Source organism: Sciurus vulgaris (assembly GCF_902686455.1).
Source record: "Sciurus vulgaris genome assembly, chromosome: 2".
Taxonomy (NCBI): Eukaryota; Metazoa; Chordata; class Mammalia; order Rodentia; family Sciuridae; genus Sciurus; species Sciurus vulgaris.
The window spans coordinates 115,052,656-115,074,914 of NC_136462.1; the positions used below are offsets into that span (position 1 = coordinate 115,052,656).

At 35.0% G+C, this 22,259-nt stretch overlaps 1 protein-coding gene across 3 annotated transcripts in view; it reads left to right on the top strand.

The window, feature by feature from the left end:
- Positions 1 to 22,259, top strand: part of PIAS1 (protein inhibitor of activated STAT 1) — a 132,410-nt gene that overhangs the window by 70,068 nt on the left and 40,083 nt on the right. For all 3 annotated transcript variants that reach the window (XM_079129584.1, XM_079129583.1, XM_079129585.1), the window contains 2 exons: positions 14,299 to 14,383; positions 14,629 to 14,676. In XM_079129584.1, the coding sequence (XP_078985710.1) occupies positions 14,299 to 14,383; positions 14,629 to 14,676 (133 nt within the window). The remainder of the gene's footprint in view (positions 1 to 14,298; positions 14,384 to 14,628; positions 14,677 to 22,259) is intronic.

Consider the following 22,259-nt stretch of genomic DNA (forward strand, 5'->3'; position numbering starts at 1 on the left):
GCCACTAGCTTTAATTTGAATGCCACACCAAATGAAAATCTTTGAAACAGGATTGATACGATAAGCACTGTGCTTATAGCAAAAATACTCTTGGAAGAGTAATAGTCACTGTTTTTTTAAAACTCAGCTATATGGGATCTGTACTGGTTCTCTTGCATTTAGTTTCTCTCCCAACTAAAGGAATCCTAAGAAAATAGAATTTTATTTTGATTCTTGGGAAGAATCTATGAAGATGGAAAAGTGAAAAACCTTTTTTAATAAGATGAAAATTAAATTATGTATTTAAAAAATTGCATTTCCAACTGGGAACAGTGGTGCACACCTGCAATCCCATTGACTAGGGATGCTGAGGCACGAGGATTGTAAACTCAAAGCCAGCCTCTGTGACTTAGTAAAGTCCTAAGCAACCTAACAAGACCCTGTCTCAAAAATAAAATAAAAAGGGCTGAGGATGTTGCTCAGTGGTTTGAGCCCTGGTATCAATTGGAAATGTAACTCAGCGGTAACCCATCCCTGGGTTCAATCTCAGTACTGGGAAAAAAAATGCATTTCTAAATCTAACAGCTTTTTTACATGTAGCATTTTCACACATATAGCATTCTAATTCCATAAAAACAATGCTATGAATTTTACAGGGAGATTTTTGGTAATAAAATTGAAGCTGCTGTTTGATTTCATTTTCTTATCTAAAGTCTTGGCATATAATCGTATGTCTATTTTAGAAAAGTTAGTAGATTAAGAAATACAACATGGTTGATGCTAAAAAGCATTTATACAGAAGTATCCTTCCATGGACATGGAAAGTATCCTTCCATATGTTAAACAGCATGAAATCTGCACTGTATGAACCAGTTTGCTTAGAAACTGATTTATATTAACTCAGAACCCCTTCTAAAATGTTTCCAAATGAATTCATAGAAGTAGCACTGAAGTACATTCTGTAATATTAATAGCGATCTTATTTATAAAAGGAAACTTGAATAATTTGTGTCTTCAATGAGTTTATTAATAAAATAGAACCTTCACTGCTGCTATGCCTCATTGTAAATGATGATGTTGATTTGTATTTGTACCATGTCCACGCATATTTTTAAGCAAAACAAAAGCAGGCAACAAAGATATAAATATACTACAAACCAGTTTTTGTTAGCTACAGGTATGTAGAGAGTCATGTAGTGAAAATATTTTTGGCAATATCAGACCCAAATGGTATTGTGGTCCCACAAGATTATGTCTCATAAAATTTTAGTCATCTTAGTTTATGTAAGTATACTCTGGTTTGTACAACTGAATTGCGCACATTTCTCAGAATGTGTCCCTGTACTTAGGGGGGCACACAGACATAGGACAAAAGCTGAGAAAATATATACCATTAACCCATCCATCTCTATATTTATTTCTGTATCATCTGAATTTTTACAATGGTATATTCTTTTTTGATAGTGATGGTGGGAAGTTATTTCCATTTTGACATTAAAAAAAGAATGTCAGAGAATTTGAATCAGTTTATTACTCTCACATTCTTCAAATACTTGATAACTATACCATGTGAAGAGTAAAATATTTCCTTTAAAGGCATGCCCAAAGTTAGGAAGAACCCATCATTGTCTTGTGTATATTCCTGGGTTTTCTTTTTTCTTTCTTTTTTTTGACTTTTGCTATTTCTGAGGGTGTTGTTGTTCAAAGTTATAAATGAACCTAACTTAAGGAGTCCAATAGATTTTTTTAAAAGAAATAATAGCTGGGTGTGATGGCACATGTCTAGGATTCCAGCGGCTCAGGAGGCCGAGGCAGGAGGATGGAAAGTTCAAAGCCAGCCTTAGCGAGTCCCTATTTCAAATTTAAAAAAATAAAAATAGCCAGGGATGTGGTTCAGTGGTTGAGCACCCATGGTTTCAGTCCCTGCTACCAAAAAACAACCCCTGCTTTTCTTATTTCCCTCTTTCTAGGGGACAGCCATTTTGACCTCTTTTGCTTTTTTTTTTTTTTTTTTTTTAATTTAGAAATAAATGCTTGCATTATAAATTCTTGTGTTTTTAAGACATTATATATTGATTTCCCACCATGGAAAATAAGGATTTAATTTATATTTCACCCCTGCCATATAATTTCTGTCTTGTCTTGATTACGTTGTAATTTTGTCATTTTCATTATTACTTTTTTATGAGTGCATATGAAAATTATTTGTAGCTGAATTGTAAACTATTTTTTTCTTTCTTGAATGCCTTTTATTTACCCTGTTTTTTGTAATGGTCTTGTCCACTTCTGTGTACTCATCTTTCTTTTGTTCCCAGACTTTTTTTGTTATTTGTGTAAATTGCCTCATAAGACAAATACCTAAATTCATATGCATAGGGTTTAATCTTCTGTATGTGTCACCTTCTGTAAGAATTTTCTTCTTGAGCCTTCTGAATTGATGTTTTGCTAAACCTGTTTCATAGCTTTCATTCTTAGATTCATTCTCTCTCTCTCTCTCTCTCTCTCTCTCTCTCCCCCCTTCCCTCTCCTTCCTTCCTTCATTATGAAAGGCTTATCAGATTTGTGTGTCATCCTTGCACAAGGGCCATGCTAATCTTTGTATCATTCCAATTTTAGTATATGTGCTTCCAAAGCAGCACCATTTTAAGGTTTTCTTTTCATTGTCTCCTTTAGTTGTGTGTGTGTGTGTTGGTTTGTTGAGACAGAATCTCACTGTGTTGCTTAGGCTGGTCTCAAACACCTGCATTCAAAGAGTCCTCCTTCCTCAGCCTCCTGAATGTTAGGATTACAGTGTGTAACACAATGCCTACCTTCTTTCACTGTCATCTTAAATATTCTTTTGTCACTTATCTAGGTTAATTTCCTCTTCTGTGCCTTTGTCTTGTTCTTTGTTTTCTCCCTCCTTTTAGTGTAATATGTTCACTAGTTGCTCACAGAGAAAGGCTGCATGGAAGATAAATTTTTGAGACTCTGCATGTCTGAGAAAGTTTTCTTCTGTTTTCATACTTGATAGTTTGGCTGGGTGTAGAATTCAAGGTGAAATAATTTTTTCTTTAGAATTTTGAAGGTAGTTTTTTTTCCCATTGCCTTCTATTTATAATGTTGCTGTTGAAAAGTTTGAAGATCTGGTTTCTGGTATTTTTATGTAACTTGTTCTTCCTCACATCTTCCCAGAAACATGCAGAATTTTTTTTTTTATCCTGAATATTCTGAAATTTTTTGTCAGTCAGGTCCATTTCAGACATTGTACTGGGAATATAATGATAATCTAGAACCTTGTTCTTTATGCTTAGGAAGTTTTGTCAAATTATTTTGCTTTTCTTTCCCTTTAGTTTCTCTATTCTTTCCCCTTGGAATTTCTATTCTCAGAATAAATCTCTAATTTTATGTATTTTCTTACTCCTTGTCTTTTTACTTTACTTTCTGAGAAAGTTCCTCAAATTTATTTTCAAGCCTTTCTTTGAAACTTTTCTTTCTGTTACCATATTTTTATTCTCCAAAAACTTTTTTTTTGTGTGTTTCTATATCTGCACTCTAGATATTTCTTTTTTAGCAATGCCAGGGTAATTGTTTCAGTTGCAGACTATTCTGTTATTACTGTAGATATTAATAGTAGCTTGCAAACTCTTCTTTTATTACTGTAGATATTAATGGTAGCTTTTTTAGAGTTTTTGGAAGTTTTTATATTCCCTGAATAATCTTGTCTTCTCCCAAACTCCTCCCCCACATGCATCTTATTGTTATTTTGGTCTCTTATTATTTCACATTACAGGGTTCCCCCTCTTATATTTGGTCATGTTGGCATGTATTTTGTTTGTCTGGTATGTTTGTTTGTAGTGTTGGGATTTGGATTGAGGGCAAGCACTCAACATCTGAGCTGTACCCCTGGTGCTTCTTCTTCTTTTTTTTTTTTTTTTTTTAACCCGAATATACTACCAGAGTCCATGGACTTATTTTTAATTTTGAGTTTCCTTTTTGTGCATTTGGAACAGACTTGCAGGATGAAGGAGGGGCAAATTTCCAACTGCCTGAAAGGGACCTGGGGATCTGTTTACTTCATAGATTAAAGATTTCTTATTTTAGCTGTCTTCCTTTTAGTTCTACTTCTCCAGGTATTTTGTGTTGTATGTTGGGCTGGTTTTCCTATTTCACTCAGCTTCACTGCTGGTTTAGAATAAGTTTTTCCTTGGTCATTTTTTTACCACTTGTATACCACTGTCCACTTCCTACACTTTAATTGTCCTGTCCCTATTGCCCTATCCTGGTTGGGTTGTTCTTTTGAAACATAAAGCCCAAACTAGCAAACAAACAAAAACCCTTTGTTAACCTTTTACTTGAATTTTGGGAGAGAGCATAAGTACATATATGTGCCATGCCAGCAGTTTTAACCCCTTTTAAGACTTTTTTTAGGCAGTTCAACTTATCAGTATAGAATGGGATTTTTCAACTATGGCTGCACATTTAGAATCACTTGGAAAGTTTTTAAGAAACTCCTGAATCTTGTAATTAGTGGTATTGATTGTAATTTAGTGTGTAGACTGGTATTTTATTTGTTTCCTTTTGTTCTCCAGGTTATTCTAATATATACCCAGATTTGAGAATCTTGACCTGGAAAAAACTTTCAGAACAACTGAGAAAAGGCGACAGATTCTAAAAGTAATATTTTCACCCATTAAAACATTCCACATTTAAGATTGTTAGGAATTGAGAAAGAATTTCTCCCAAGGATCTGATCCTGTTTGTATTCCAACATACAAGAACATAAGTAGCCAAAGCCATCAAGAGTACAAATAATAATAAATATTGTATGTGAGGGAAAGGGAACACATTAACATTGTTGGTGGGATTGTAAATTAGTACAGGTACAATGGAAGTCAGTATGGAGGTTCCTCAAAAGATTAGGAATGGAACCATCACAGGATCTAGCTACACCACTCCTTGGTGTATGTCCTAAAGAATTAAAAGTCGGGCTGGGCATGGTGATGCATGCCCAGAATCTCAGCAGCCAGGGAGGCTAAGGCAAGAGAATTGTGAGTTCAAAGCCAGACTCTGCCATTTAGCAGGGCCCTAAGCATCTTAGCAAAACTTTGTCTCTAAATAAAAAAACAATTTTTTTTTTTTGTACCAGAGATTGAACTCAGAGGCATTGTAAGTCCACTTCTGTTAGTTTTTTTTTTGTTGTTTGTTTGTTTTGTTTTTGCGACAGTGGGTGGGGTACCAGGAGTTGAACTCAGGGAAATTCAACCACTGAGCCACATCTTCAGACCTATTTTGAATTTTTTATTTAGAGAGAGAGTCTCACTGAGTTGCTTAGCGCCTCGCCATTACTGAGGCTGGCTTTTGAACTCAATCCTCCTGCCTCAGCTTCCGGAGCCACTGAGATTACAGGCGTGTGCCACCGTGCCTGGATCTAAATAAAATCTTTTTTACAAAGGTCTGGAGATGTTGCTCAGTGGTTAAGCATCCCTGGGATCAATCCCTGAAACCAAGGGGAAAAAAAAAAGAAAGAGAAAGAAAGAAAAAAGAAAGCCAGTGCACTGTAGTCATACATGCATACCCATGTTTATAGCAGTATATTTCACAATAGCCAAATTATGGAACCAGTCTCGGTGTCCACCAGCAGATGACTGGATAAAGAAAATGTGCTATATATACACAGTGGAGCTTTATTCAGCATAAAGAAGAATGTAATTGTCATTTGCAGGGAAATGAATAGAACCTGAGAGCATTATGTTAAGCAAAATAAGCCAAACTCAGAGCATCATACATTTTCTCTCGTGTAGAAGAGAGAAATGAAAGAAAAAGGCGCACGTGCTTGTGTGTGTGTTTATGTCTGTGTGTGTGTCTGTGTGTAGGAGGGCAGGGGTAGATCTCATGAAAATAGAAGGGAGACCAGTAGAGTAGAAGAAAAGGACTATGAAGAGGGAAGAGATGATTTTTTTGAAAAGGAGAGGTACTGGGGAACAAAACTGGCCAGTTTTTGTTATGTTGTATATGTATACAGATATATTACAGTAAACTCATTATAATGCACCAGTAAAAAAGAAAAAAATAGTATCTAAAATTAAATCTCTGTTGAAAATGGAAAATAGATAATGTAGACAATCATTGGCATAGAGGACAAACTAGAAATAGTCCCAGAATGTACAAGAAGTATAATTAGATAAGAAAGATCAATAATGGAAATCTAAAATACAAATAATTTTTTTCTCTCAGAAAACTAAATGCAAGAATGAATAACATTAACCAATGGTGAAACCAGACCAAAAACTTTGAGTATATAACATTTGTTGAATTTTAGGTATTATAAATATTTAGAGAATATGATTTTTCCCAGTTGTCTAAAATATTGATAGAACTATATATGCTTGACTATGAAGTTCAAAACAGCAAAAAACTTTTGAAGTTATTGCTCTAAGTGTGTTAAAAGATTCAAAGCATGAAGTTAAAAGGCTAGATGGTGAAAACAAGGCATTGCATATGAAAAAAAGAAGCTGCTATGTGCTTTATCATTTAAAAAGAAGGGGAAGAACCAGAATCGAGTTTTAAATTTAATAAAAATGGAAACATGAGAAAGAATATAAGAAACATAAAAGTAAAAAATATTTTAAAGTTCTGTATATACAGTAGACACTTTGCAGTCATAGAGGTGGATTAGAGAATTTTGTGTGTTGAAATAAAAAGATATTCTTAAAATTTTAAACTAAATTTATTTTTAACTGATACATAAAAACAAAATTATACATATTTATAGAATGAACATATTTTGATTTTTAATGTATAATGGTAAAATCAGGCTTACCATAGCTTTTTCCTGAGATTTATCATTTCCTTGATTTAACATTCAAGCCAGGTTTGGTGGCACATGCCTGTAAATCCTAGTGACTTGAGTAGCTGAAGCAGGAGGACCACAGATTCTAGGCTGGCCTTGGTAAATTAGGGAGGCTGTAAGCATCTTAGTGAGAACCTGTCTCAATAAAAAGGAAGATGTGGCTCACTAATAAAGTGCCCCTAGGTTCAATCCCTGATTACCGCCCCCACCATCCTTCTCATTTTTGGTACCCGATTGAAACCAGAGATGTTTTACCCCTGAGCCACATATCTCCTCCCCACCCCTTTTGAGATAGGGTGTTGCTAAGTTTTTGAGACTGGCTTTGAATTTGTGATTGTTCTGCCTTAGCCTCTGGCTTTTTGAAATATATAGTACAACATTGTTATTTAGTCACCTCACTGCAATAATACACCAGAACTTTTTACTCCTAACTGTAACTTATTACTCATTGATCAGTCTCTCCCAGTCTTTTCCCCACTCCCCAGCCTCAGGTAACCCCCCAAAAGTGGATATAAATCATATAGAAGGAATATATGTGTGTGTGTGTGTAAGAAATATTAGCACAATTTTGTGTTAATATATTTCAGAACCCTCATGAAGTCTCCAAATTCCAGGCTTTTTTTCTACATAGAATGTTATGTAAGTGCTATAAAAAATGAATATACTGTTAAATAACTTGAGACTGTTAGTAAAGAACTATTCTGGTTTGATACATTTACTGATAAATTCTTTAAAATTTTTTTCAGGAGCAGGTAATGTAGCATTACACACACATTTTCTCACACACACACACACTCTCCCTCTCTTCCTCTCTCTCTCTCTCTCTCTCTCTCTCTCTCTCACACACACACACACACACACACACACACACACACACACACACACACCTTCTCCCTATCATTCAGTTTCACTTTATAGTTCTGTTCTTTGAAATGAGTAGAATTTATCAGAATGTCGAAGGAATAAGTTTATTCTCAGAAATTCTAAGTGGTTTGGTATTGGAAAATATAATAATTCACTAGATTTATTAATAGCTAACATTTATGGAGTGCTTATTGGGTACACTTTGTTCTACATGTTACTGTTTTATCATCAAAATAATCTTCAGGTAATTCTAAGTGGCATTATAGAAGAAACTGAAGAATGGAGAGGTCTCACAGCTTGACCTTAATTATGGAAAAATTATGGTTCCATAAATTAAATTATGGAACTGAGGTGAGACTCTGAAGTCTCACTTTTTGAGAATGCATTAGCTTTCTGGGATTTAAATAGAAACATGCTTTCTACCACTGAGCTCCATCCCCAGCCCTAGGTATGGTCTTAATAGTGGATGCGCTTTAAAAACATTCTCATTGGGAATTAATTTGCAGGTGTGCATATTTTAAAGCAGTTTTTCAGGTGATTTTTAAGAACTGCAGTATTTAAAGATACATCAAACTTTAGGACAAAACAAGTATGTCTAGAAAACTATGCCTATAAACATTCTTTTTAAAATTCTAGCTTATGTGATTAAGATGTGAATAAGAAATAAAGGTATAAATGTTAGAGTTTTCCTTCCTTGTAGTTAAGGGAAGACTGGCTTATCTACAAATCCTAAGGAATTAGCTATATAAAACTTAAAAGTGTCATTTTAAGTTCAATTTGAGTTGAGAACTTAGAAAAACAAAAGTCAGTAATGTATAATAAAGCACTTTGAATAACAACCAAAATGAGATTCTATTTAAAAATATCATAAATGTTTAAGATGTTAGAAATACTCATTTTTTTCTTAATTTTATCTTTTGAGTTTGATTTAAAAGTAAAAATTAACTATAAAACCATATTAAAATTTATGTTCAAGGTCTGGGGTTAGAGCTCAGTGGTAAGAATGCCATCCCAGTATCATAAAGTCCTGTTCAATCCACAGTACTGCGAAACTCTCACTTTTCTCCGTATTCCCTATCCCATTCCCTGCCTCCCGTAGGTTACCATTTTTAATTAATTTTTCTTTTGTCCTCCTTGCTTTCATTTTTCTCAAAAATGCCAATAGCTTTATATATTCTTATTTTTTTCTCATACAAAAGGTGACAGGTGTTCTTTATCTTGTCTTTGCCCCTTTAATGATGTGCTTTGAAGAGGTCATTCCCATTCAGTACATATAAATTATCTTGATTCTGTTTTGATTACAGAGTATTCCATTATATGAATTCTTTTTCCTGTTATATTTTTTGCTAAGAATGATATTAATGGGGACTCTGTAACTAATCTGTATGATGGAAATAAATCCTTGAGAATATGAATAAATGGACACAGGTACAGTACTCCAAGACAGGAAAGATTAATGATGTGAAGATATCAGTTTTGAAAATAATTCATAGGTTTATTGTAATTCTACTTAAAATACCATTAGGCTTTAAAAATCATGACATTTGAAAATTCACCTAAATATATGTCTAAACTCCATTGTAAAGCTCTGGGGAAAAAACGGAATGAATATTTAGGAATCTAATGATAAGAGATTAAAACATAATGAATTTATTACAAACAGTCATACTAACACCAGGAAAAAATGATCAGTGGGAGAATAACCCAGAAATGAAACCTGTTGGTAATAGAGATTTAGTATATAATCAAAGAAGTACATGTATCCATAGGGAAGAGAGGGTTATTTCAAAAATGGTGTTAATATAACTCTAATTTGGAGTAACATTTAGGTTTTTAAAATATATACTAAAATAAGTTCTGGATGGATTAAATAATTACATAAAGACAAAGATTTTAATTGCGTGCTGATTGAATATAAGAAATAAGCTTAGAATTAGAAAAAAATTTAAAAAAATGGTCAACAGAGTACATAGACTACATAAAGATTTAACTTTTATATCATCCAAAAGTATAGCCAAAATGAAAAAAAAATGTAGACTGGGGGAAATATTTGTTGCAAATTTCCAAGGATTTTAATATTCTTATATATGATACCCTTATGCAACATATATGTAGATATGCAACAAGACTGGATAATAAAATAGAATGTTCAACAAAAACAGACATGAAAAAATTTTACATGCAAATTGAACTTCTACCACGATCTTGATCAACCATTAAATTAGTAGCAACTCCCTTGCTGGCCAGACTTAGGTGCAATGATTAGATGCATAAATTGCTAATTGTCTTATATCTAAAACAGCCAAGTGAAAAGCACCTTTGTGGACTCAGAATGTCATTTACTGGTAGAGTATTTGCCTAGTATGCTCAAGGCACTGAGTTTGATCCCAGCGTTGCAAATACAAAACAAAAACCAGAAATGTGATGTCTCAAGTTTCATAAAAATAACTATACTCGATTCTGAACCCCAGATTCATCACCTAAAAAGGGTACTTATATCTTTTCTTTATGATTGTTGGATAGATTGACAATACCAGATGGTAGCTGTTAATAAACTTAATGTTCTGTGCACATCACATCTGGAATAATTTGTCAGTCACTTACAAGCAACCAGAAATCTCAGAGGCAAACAACTAAGGTTTGTTTCTCACTTATATATTACTTATAGTTGCAGGTGGCTGTGGCTTTGCTGTGTTCTCTTACCTCTGGGATCAAGGCAGAGGATAAAGAAAGACAAAACACAGGATGGCTTTTAAAGGTCTGCTGCAAGTTACATACTTCCACTCACATTTCATTGAGTGGAAGGATAATGTTCGTTGCACTGGCAATGTAATCCTCCTGTGGGGGTGGACCAATACAGAAGGAAATCCTATATTTTGAACAAATAATACAGGTTATAATAAAGTATGTTCAGTTTTAGCTATCACTTTAAAAAAGCATGTAACAATCGGGGATGTCTAGAAGAGAAGATCAGGCTAGTGTTCATTTGGAATATGTGGGAAGAGAGGTGATATAAAGGAGGGGCACATTAAGGCTCTCTAGATATTTGAAGAATGGCTATCACTGAATAGTGAGATTAGGTCAGTTCTGTATGGCATCAATTGGTAGAAGCTACAACACTATATATTTTGATGTAGTATAGGGGCATAAGTAGAAAAAGGAGCAGACAAGGAAATTGTTGTTTTAAATATGTTACTTATTTTCTTCAAAATAACCCTGTGTGTCTGTGTTATGTAAGTATCAGAGGAAACAGATTCAAAGTGTGTAAGTACTTAAGGTCACATGGCAAATAAGTGACAAACTGGTTGGGGAACCAAGTCTGTGTAATCTCTTTTCTTTCTAATATATTTTGCTATTCTCTATTTGGCTGTAAGCTTTCTTTCAATTAAACTATTCATCAACAGCCATCTTCTTCCTGACAAAGTAATGGCTACTCCTCCTCTGTCTTCTCATCTCTCATGAAGAATAAATTAAAATGTTGAAGGGAAGGTTGGATTCTAGATCAGTGGTCTGCAAACTTACTGATCAAATGTACCCCTCAGCAAAATCTTAGGCATATGCCATATGCGAAAAGATATTAGCCTGCTTTTCAGAAAACAAAATTGAAGTTCAGAGGAATTACCATTGTACTAATATCATGTATGTTAAAAACAGAAAAAAATAGAAGTTTAAAAAGGTTACAGTTTTGCATAAAATTCTGGAGTTTTTTGTAAATTAGATTTTATGTAAAATGGAATGTAACACTTATATTTTATGCTTCAATGTTCTACAGATATTTTTTCCTGTATCCCTATGTACTGTCTCTTGTATCCTCTGTAATGCACACCGCAAATACTGTTGGTTGTTTTGAATGATTTTGTAAGACTACTTACAGTGCGAAAATTCAGTGATTTTTTTTTTTTTTTTTTCAGTCTGAATTTTTCTGGAAGGGTTAATGATAGCCTAACTCACTTTAGAAAAGTATTTAATTTTATTTTTGTAGTGCTGAGAATTGATCCCAGGACATCATACATGCTGTGTAAGCACTCTACCACTGAGCTACAGACCTAAGTCCCAGAATGATTTCTAGATAACTATCTAAAACCAAAACTATAAAGTTCTTACTGGCATTCATAGCAGGAATTAAGCCTGAAAACCACAGTGTGAAAAGCAATTTTCTAAATAATAGCAAACTCATGAGCATTACAATCTTATGTAAAGAGAAATAAGACTTATTATTAAGTAATAAACCTGATTTCTATGTGTGGCACAAGAAATATTCTCATTATTTTAGCCATAATCTCTTTCTAAGTCAGTTTTTAACAAACTTACTATAGTCCTATATTCTAAAATGAATCTGAAATTTTGCCTAGAGAATGTAAATTTTTGTACTTGGGAAATTACTTAAGCACTGTTTTATAATGGAGCTAAAGATTTAAATTAGTCTAAACTTATTGGATAGAATCCTCTTGGAAATATATCCTCAGAAAAGCAAAGGAGCTAGTAACATTGCTGACAGAGGGAAATGTTTTCTTTTCTACATTCTGACCCTTAGTTATTGGCCATTACCTGGCCAATTGACACTTCACAATTAAGATAACCTTTTCTGATTAGCTGATTCATGATGACAGATTCTTTTGGAAAAAGCCGTCTCAGCACATAAAGCAGAAACACAAATCTGGGCTTGAAGAGATACTCATAACAGTGCAGGGGTACACACCTATAATCCTAGCGACTAGGGAGGCTGAGGCAGGAGGACCACAAGTTCAAGGTTGACCTCAGCAATTTAATGAGATGCTATCTCAAAATAGAAAAATTTAAAAGGGCAAGAGATGTAGCTCAGTGGTAGAGAGCCCCTGGGTTCATGCCTCAGTATCTAGGGGAAAACAAACAAATTGAGATGGAAATTTTAGATAAGGGCACCTTTCCATTTGTTTTGTAATTGATATTTTTGTAGTTTTTGTGTGTGTGTTGTGGGGGGGAGTCGGTATCAGGAATTGAACTCGGGAGTATTCAATCACTGAGCTGCATTCCCAATACTATTTTGTGTTTTATTTAGAGACACAGTTTCACCAAGTTGCTTAGCAGTCCCTTGCTTTTGCTGAGGCTGGCTTTGAACTCAAGATCCTCCCGCCTCAGCCTCCTCAGCCGTTGGGATTACAGGCATGTGTTATTGCCCCTAGCTTATACAATTTTTTGGTTTGTGCGTTGTTGTTGTTGTTTTGTTTTGTTTTTTGGTACAGGGGATTGAACTTAGGGACGCTTAACCACTTAGCTACATCCCCACTCCTTTTTATATTTGTTTAGAGACAGGGTCTTGCTAAGTTGCTGAGACTGTCTTTGAACTTGCCATCCTCCTGCCTCAGACTACTGAGCCACTAGAATTACAAGTGTGTGCCACCACATACAGATTTTTAGATACATCATACTGCAATTTGGGTGGCAGTTGTAAAGGAAGTGCTGCTTGCAAATAGGATCAAACCCAGTTTAAGCAAGAAATTGAAATAGCCAACTTCAGTTGCTTTTCCAGCATATCTTAAGTGGCCACAGGCCAGGAACTCCTCCTTGGTAATAATACTTAGCGATCTCTTTATTCTAGAAAATTTCCCTGGAAAAGGACCATTTAAATAGTTTAATCTGATATTTCTTAAATTTTTGTATTCCTTTACTCAAACAATAAATAGTCCTTCAGTGCTTCTTTGTGCCAAGTAATGAGGGAACATGATATATGTTTGTGGGTGTTTATATCTATGCATATATGTATACATATGTGTATATATAAATATATATGTGTACACATGTATACACACACACATGTATATACATGGAAAGCCAATAGAACTATAGTTGATTACACAGCATAGTTTATTTTATTTTTTACTTGTAAACAGAAATTTGTTTCTCAGGATCTAGAGACTGGAAGTCCAGGATCAGGGTGTCTGGTGAGAGGCATCTTCTTGGCCCCAAACTGACATCTTCTCCTTGTGTTTTCATATAGTGGGAAGAGCCAGCATAGTTTAAGAGTCCCTGTTCCAGCCTATTTGCTTGATGTTTTCTCTTTTCCTTTGCTCTGCCCCTCTATCCCTTCTTTTCTTTATCTTTTTCCTTCCCTTGTTATAATTCTTCCCTTTTTTGAGTTAATAAGCAAACTTTGAAGTCATCATCAAAGAATAGGAGAAACTATATATGATATTTATTGTATAAAACTTGTATGATATAGTTAAATAGGAGATGATAAAACTCTTCATTTGCCTTAAATATTGAATGCCATCTTGCCATGGCAGATCTCAAAACAGATATTGTTTTATAATTCATAAATCGTGAATCTTTAAATGGGCTTATTTTAAGTAAAATTAAATATCAGTATGTTTTTATACATGTTCTTTATGGGTGCAAACATTTATATGATCATTTTTTATTAGTTTTTCTTATTTTCTGAGTTCTAATCAATGTATTATTTTTGACATAATCGTTTTTATACCTTTCTGTTTATTATATTACAATAGCTTCTTATTTTTTGGTGCTTTAATTGTCTTGGTATCTAAATTCTAGAATGTGTTCCAGTAAATTAAAGACCTATGTTTTTTGCTATTGTCTTTTGCATTGATGCTTATAATTAAAATTATAATTCTTGTCTTCTTTAGCATCAGACAACAGTCAGCGCTTTCGAGAAACCTGTTTTGCATTTGCATTGACACCACAACAAGTACAGCAAATCAGTAGTTCCATGTAAGTTGTCTTAAGGTATAACTTGCAGTTTGGTCTTTGATAAAGTGATTTTTAAAAGCAATTTATTGGGTAAGTTAATGTTGGTTGTCATACAAAAAAAAGTGTTGAAAATATTATTGCAGTCTGTTACTTTAAGAATAGTTATATCTCTGATAATTTGAAGATCTTTTCTGGAATAATAGTATCTTTGGATCTGCTTTCATGTGCATATTTTGAATATAACTGTAATTCTCATTCTATTTTAGGGATATTTCTGGGACCAAATGTGACTTCACAGTGCAGGTCCAATTAAGGTACAGTGTTGACTACAGTACATAGTCAGAGTTTAAAAGATTATGTCCCCTGAAGATTAATTTAAAAAATTATCTGATTTTTAATAAGTGTATTGGAAATAGTGGGCATAGATATTTGGGTAAGGAAAAGTCTCCTCTTAAGAGATATCCTAATATTTATCTAATTTTAGATTTTAGTTTAGCAAGTAGTATATTACATATTTAACTACTTTCTCCACCTTGGTTAACCCTAATTGAGAAGCGCTAGCTAATGATATTTTTAAATATTATAGTGGTCAGTTCTTCAAAATATTCACTCTTAGGAGAGGAAGGGTACTACCTGCATAAGAGGCAAAATTGTAGATAAGGAACTAGAACTTGAGTTTGCAGTATCCCATGGACTTACAAACATCAAGTACTGGTTTGTCCTGTAGATTTTAAATTATTAATTTGCATGTGTTTTAATTTAAAACCCATATGAGGCATCTCTCAAGTTTTCAGTGGTGAATAGAGAAATTTCCACTGTGAGTTCATAGCTGCCCCTTAGTTTCCTTTTTTTAAGACCAATCATTTCATTCTAGAATTGCCAAGAAATTTTTATATTAATCCCTCTCTTATTTGTATAAACCATTTTTATGCTGCTCTAATAATTCAATGACTGTCAGTGTACAGTATATTCCACATTGTTCTTGTTGAAGTGGGACATAGAAGAGGAAATTTTGTTTTCCTTTGGCAAGCTATTTTCTCTATATTACGGGAAGATAAACAGCTTAGTCTCAATAACGAGATACTAAGTTGAATGTACAAATTATACAGTAGAGGTCAGGAAGGGGATTAATGTAAACACCCGCCCTGCACTTCATGGAGGAGTGTGAAAACCTCTGATCTAGGCTTTAAAATAGTAAGTTAAAAATAGTGAAAAACAGAAGAGAGGTTTGAGTTGAAGATTTGAAAAGGGATATGACTATGCTCATTAGCTTTAAAATTATTTTTAAGTTTTTAGAATTTATGCTATAAAACAAGTAGACAGCTGGGTGTGGTGGTTGCAGGCCTTTAATCCCAGCTATGGGGAAAGCTGAGGCAGAAGGATCACAAATTCAAGACTAGTCTGAGCAACTTAGCAAGACCCTGTCTCAAAATAAAATTTTTAGAAAGGTCTGGTGGTATACTTCCCTGATAGAGCATTTGCCTTGATTCAGTCTGCAGTATGGGGTAGGGGGTGTATGTGAAAATAAAAAGCAATATATGACAGAACCTTACCCAAGTAGACTAGTGATAATCTTAGTTTCGGAAGGCACTTACAAAAATGATTCTATGTAAAAGGTATACTGTATCCTCTCTCAGGGAAGACTATGATAAAGACTGAACAAAATATAAAATTCTGATGTCTTCATAATCATTTAGGAATTGCTGCAATCTTCTGTACTACCTGCCTTAGCCATTTACTTTATAGTTCATGCATAATTTTATGTGACATTATCCTTTAAAAAGGTTGTTTCAGGGGCTGGGGTCATGATCAGAGGTAGAGTGCTCACCTAGCACATGTGAGGCATTGGGTTCGATCCTCAGCACAACATAAAAATAAATAAATAAAAGATATTGTGTCCATCTAAAACTAAAAAAAAAAAGTGAAAAAAAAAAAAAGTGGTTTTTCCAACTGTTGCATGGAGCTACCCTTTGGTTCTCACACTCCGACTGCCATTATCCCTTTCTTCTTAATACCCTCTACTCCAAATGCATACATACTTGGAACTAAGTAGTGCTACCTTTTCTTTCTTTTATCTGTTTTGCATAATTGAAGTGTAGGTTCCCTTTCTCCTGAGGAAAGGATCCTAAGACCAAACTAAAGCTTGAAACTGTAGTGCTAGAATAAAAGATGTAGTTACTATTTTACATTAATACACATACCTTCTTTAAAGCAGCAACAAGTATGGTTCATATTTTGAAAGAAGGTCATCTTTCTAAAATAAATCAACTGTCAAATTCAGAGAGTACAAGGGAATCTTTTTCCCCTATTATTCTTTTATTTTATTTTTATTTCACATTTTTGGGTGCATTGTAGTTGTTCATAGTAATGGAATTTATTGTTACATATTTATAATAATAATAATAATATAAGTTGGCCAATATCATTCCCTAGCACTTCCCCCCTCCCTTCTTGCCACCCACTCCTTGGGTTAGTAGAGAAAAGGGTTTCTCTACTAACCTTCCTTTGATTTTTAGGAGATCCACCCCCACATTTTATTTTGTTTTGTTTCTTTTCCTCTTCTTTTTTTTTTTTTTTTTTTTTTTTTCTTGTTGTTACTGGGAATTGAACCCAGGGGCACTTAACCATTGAGTCACATCCCCAGCCCTCACCTCTTTTTTTTTTTTTTTTTTTTTTTTTTTTTTAACAGACTGCATTTTGATTCATTATACACAAATGGGGTACAACTTTTCATTTCTATGGCTATACACTATGTAGATTCACACCATTCGTGTAATCATACATGTACACAGGGTAATGAAGTCTGTTCAGTCCACTATATTTCCTTCCTCCACCTCCTCCCTGCCTCATTTCCCTTTACACAATCCAAAGTTCCTCCATTCTTCTCTTACCCCCCTTTTCCTTTTTCTTCTCTAACTTCCAGCATATGACTCTTGACCTTCTGAGTTTAACTTATTTCGCTTAATATAATGCTCTCAAGTTCCATCCATTTTCCTAATGGTATAATTTTTTTTTTCTTTATGGATGAGTAAAACTCCCCTCTGTGTGTGTGTGTGTGTGTTTGATTCTTTGTGTTTTAATAAAATAGTCTTCATCTCATCCCCTCCCCCAGTGGCTAGGCCAGCAACACCAATGTATTATTTAAGTTCAGAATATATACCTATTTGTTCTCATTATAAATGTTTATCTAAAACATGAAAATAATTTCATCAGAATTAAGGTCAAGGACTGGGGTTGTGGCTCAGTGGTGAATTGCTTGCCTAGCATGTGTAAGGCACTGGGTTCGATTCTCAGCACCACATATAAATAAGTGAATAAAATAAAGGTCCATCAACAATTAAAAATATATATGAATAATTCTTTTAAACATAGATTTAAGGTCAATATTTTCTCTTTTAGATACCTAGGCTATTTTCAATGAACCCAGGGGCATTAAACCACTAAGCCACATCCCCAGCCCTTTTTATTTTTTTATTTTGAGATAGGCTCTCATTAAGTTGTGGAGGCTCCCCTTGAATTTGTGATCCTCTTGCTTAAGGCTCCAAGTTCACTGGTATGCACCACCACGCTTGGCTAAAACTTTCTGCTATTATTCCCTTTTTATCTTTTTCTCCTTCAGTTTGTTTGAGTGGTTTAGATTTCACTTTTTACCTCATGGAATAGGAGTCAAGTACTCATGTAAAATTATTATTTTCCTATAGCTTTGGACAGCCAGGGTTCATGTTTTAAATTTACCATGCTTTGAAGTAATTGGAAACCATAGCATCCTTTTACTGTTGTAGTATAAAAATCTGGCCGTAATGGAAAGTCCTGCTGGAGATGGTTCTGTGAGCTTTGATGTCTGTCTGCTAAGTATATTTCTAAAAAAATCATGTAGATCAGTAATTCTTAAAACATTTTTATGATCTGTAATCCCTTTGAGAATCTGTTAGAAGCTATGGATTGTCATCCCACAAAAGTGGACCTATGTATGTACTCATAAAATTTAAGTAGAAAACTGTCTTTATTTTTTGAACCACACCCACTCACAGATTCCATGACTGGCAGGTTAAGACCTCACACCAGAGATGTTTAGAGAATATGTTTGCAAATGATGAATATTTCACATTTCAGAGATAGGATTCCCCTCACCCTATAACAGAGGTGCTGTGAGCATTCTGTAAAAGTGGAATGAATCTCAAGTGTATAATGGGAATAGGAATTAATAATGAATAGATGTCTTTAATAGCAAACAAATAATTGTATCTATATAAGAGTGAATAGAGTGAGAATTTACAAATTCTATAGTTATCCTTGTTTTCCCCCAAAGATTGTACATTTAATTTAGATATAAATGTTTCAGTGAGTTCCTGAAATATTATTCTAAATTCATGTAGCTATAACACAAATGTTAATTATTCAGCATCTTCAGTTCTTAAGAAATAAATGAATACTTTGGCTTACTAGACAGAACTTATTCCTAAGGATAGGACCTTGGTCCTAGGTATTGCATTTTTAGTGTTTTCTGCTGAGAACCAAAAAGCCTTTTGTAGACAGATTTCAGAAATACTTCTTAGAGATCTGTAATGCCCATGAGCCTATTTACAACCAAGAAGTTCTATATTATATGAGTTTAATTCAATTGTTTTGAATCAGAATTTCTTAATTTTATTCAACTACTGAGGCTTTTCCTTCTTTTTAACACCTGTTGATACCCGAACAGCTAGCACTCCTTAGAACATGCTTAAACAAACAATAACAGTTATCAGGAAGAGAACTTCAGGGTGATAGTTGTGATTGTTCAGTCTGATAGTCAACAATTATTTATAATTAATTTTTAAAGAACTTGGGTGGGGGCCTAGGGGAGCCAATTCCTTAGGTCCCTCATCAAGAATCTTTGTATAGCCCAGCTTGGCACACATCTGTAATCCCAATGGCTTGGGAGGGTGAGGCAGAAGGTTCATAAGTTCAAAGCCAACCTCAGCAACTTATCGAGGCCCTAAGCAACTTAGTGAGACCCTCTCTCTAAATCAAACCTAAAAACAGCTGGCAGTGTAGCTCAGTGGTTAAGTCTGGGTTCCATTCCAGTATCAAAAACAAAAACCTTTTTATAGCTTTTAACTCCCTGAAAACTTAACTACTTAATAATTGTTGACATTACTGTTGGCCTTACTGATAACCTAAACAGTCAATTAACACTTTTTACTATCATAGATAATTTACTTGAGGGACAGAGATTAGTATCACAGGGTTATTATTATTATTATTATTTTTTCTTTTCCAATCACAGGGCCTTTGTTTGTGTGTTGTGTGTGTGGTGTTGAGGATTGAACTCAGGGCCTTATGCTTCCAAGGCAAACACTCTACCAACTGAGCTATATCCCCAGCCATCACAGGGCTTTTTATTTTTTATTTATTTTTTTTGTGTGTGGATAAAATGGTACATTTATTGCCGGTGGGTCTGCAAATTGGTGCAACCACTCGGGAAAGCAGTATGGCGATTTCTCAGAAAATTTGGAATGGAACCACCATTTGATCCAGTTATCCCACTCCTTATGCCCAAAGGACTTAAAATCAGCATAATTCAGTGACTCAGCCACATCAGTGTTTATAGCTGCACAATTCACAATACCCAAGCTATGGAACCAACCTAGGCGCCCTTCAATAGATGAACGGATAAAGAAAACATTTTACACACACACACACACACACACACACACACACAATGGAATATTGCTCAGCCATAAAAAAGATTTTGACCTTTGCCAGTAAATGGATGGAACTGGAGACTATCATGCTAAGTGAAATAAGCCAATCCCAAAAGCCAGAGGCCAGAGGTTGAATGTTCTTTCTGATTCAAGGATGCTAACAACATGGGGGGGGGGGGGGCAGATAGAAGTTCAGTGGATTAGACAAAGAGGAATGAAGGGAAGGGAGAGGGGATGTGAAAGTAGAATGAATGGGACATAACTTTCCTATGTTCACATATGAATACATAACCAGTGAAACTCCACATCATGTACAACTGTAAAAATGGGATCCTAATTAGAATAAGTTATACTCCATGTATATATAATGTCAAAATACACGTCATGTGTATCTAAAAATTTTAAAACAAAACAGGTCCTTAAGAGTGACCAGCTGGCCAGCATGTCCTGGAAGATGGGTAAGCCTAGGAGATGGGTGCCTGATATCTTTCAGCTCTTCAATTTTCCTATGAGAAGAGTGGGGAAATCACAGCTAGGCAGCCAGGAACTGCCACTGAAACAAAAGGGTTACCACAGGTAGGACCAGGGAGGTATCAAACACCTAAGCATAAGGGGACAGAAAATGCAATGACATGGGTACCCTCTTCTGCTTCAGAACTGGATTGCTGGAAGGAAGGGTAACTAAACACAAAGCCTGCCCCACATCTACTGTTAAACACATCATCAAATCAAGGTTTATTCATTTTACATTTTCAAAGGTAAATCTAAATTTCCAAACCAATCTCCAAAGGCCAATGGGGCAGAGCTTACCCTACTGCTGCCCTGCTAGCACCTATGTTTTTGGTTTTTTTTGTTGTTGTTCTTCCTTTTGAAGACCAAAAGGCACAGAATTCAGCTAATAAACATTCTCCCTGGACTCAGCATGTTGTCTTCCTTAACTCATGACCTCTGACCTCCAGGTTACCACTAACCACCCAACTCTCTGATACTCAAACTTAGGAACACCTATAGAATTTTTAGACCCATGTGTTCCCACAGATGTGGGTCATTAAGCAAATGCTCTTGGTACCCAAAAGAAAAGGGAGGAGCATTAAGTTCTTCAGCCTGATTCTGAGGGAACTGGGCCCCATCTAAGGTCATGTGAGGCTAGGACAGGTGGGACCAGCGAGTGGTTTCTGGTATGTGCAGGGAGGATGCAGCAGAGGCCTCTACCAGTCCCTAAAAGCTCAACACAGGCTCCTACACCACCTCTACTATTTGGTATAAGATTTTTCTCTAAGACACTGCTGTTCTCTCAGGGGTTGCAGCTGGTCTGTGGTAGGTGAGGTATAGCTCAGACTCTGGATGCACTTGGATTTTAGAGCCATGATTTCATCCAGCTGGGTCACAAAATCTTCAAAATCATGAGAAGACAGTTGGCTTATCAGGGTCTCTTCCTTGAAGCCCAGCTTTGCCATTTCATCCAGTTGTTCTTGGTGTGCACGGATGACCACCTGCTGTGCTTGCTCCAGGGTGGGCTGACTGAATGTCCCTGTGGTCCACAGGGCTTTTTAAACAGACACCAGACAGTAGGCAACAGGAGGTACCTACAAAATTATTAGAGTAGTATAGAATGTACTAGAGTTAATTTGTACTTCTGATTTGATATTGCATCTTCATGTGTGTTTACTTTCTTTTGACTGAGTGTGGTACCATGTGTGAAGTCTGTTAATGTGCATAAATTTTGATGAATTTTAAATTTATAATAGATTTGTATATATTTTATTGTCATAGATGATAAAATAGACCATTACCTACTTTTTTTTTTTTTTAACTTTTAAATTTTTTGGTAGTACTGAGGATTGAACCCAGGGAGGACCTTGCACATGCTAGGCAAGCACAGTACCACTGAGCTACATTCCAGCCCATTTTATTTTATTTTATTTATTTTATTTTAAGATAGGCTCTTGCTATGTTTCCCAGGATGAAATATTTATATGTAGATATTTAAATAACCTATTTAATTTGGGGGTGGGTACCAGGGATTGAGACAGGGGTGCTTAACCTCTGATCCATATCCCCAGCCCTTTTAATTTTTCATTTTGAGAGTGGGTCTTACTGAGTTACTTATGACCTTGCCAAGTAGCTGGGATTACAGGGCTGTGCCACCATACCCAGTTATCTATGTATACTTTAGGCCTAACTTTTTCTTAAAAATATTTTTTTTACAT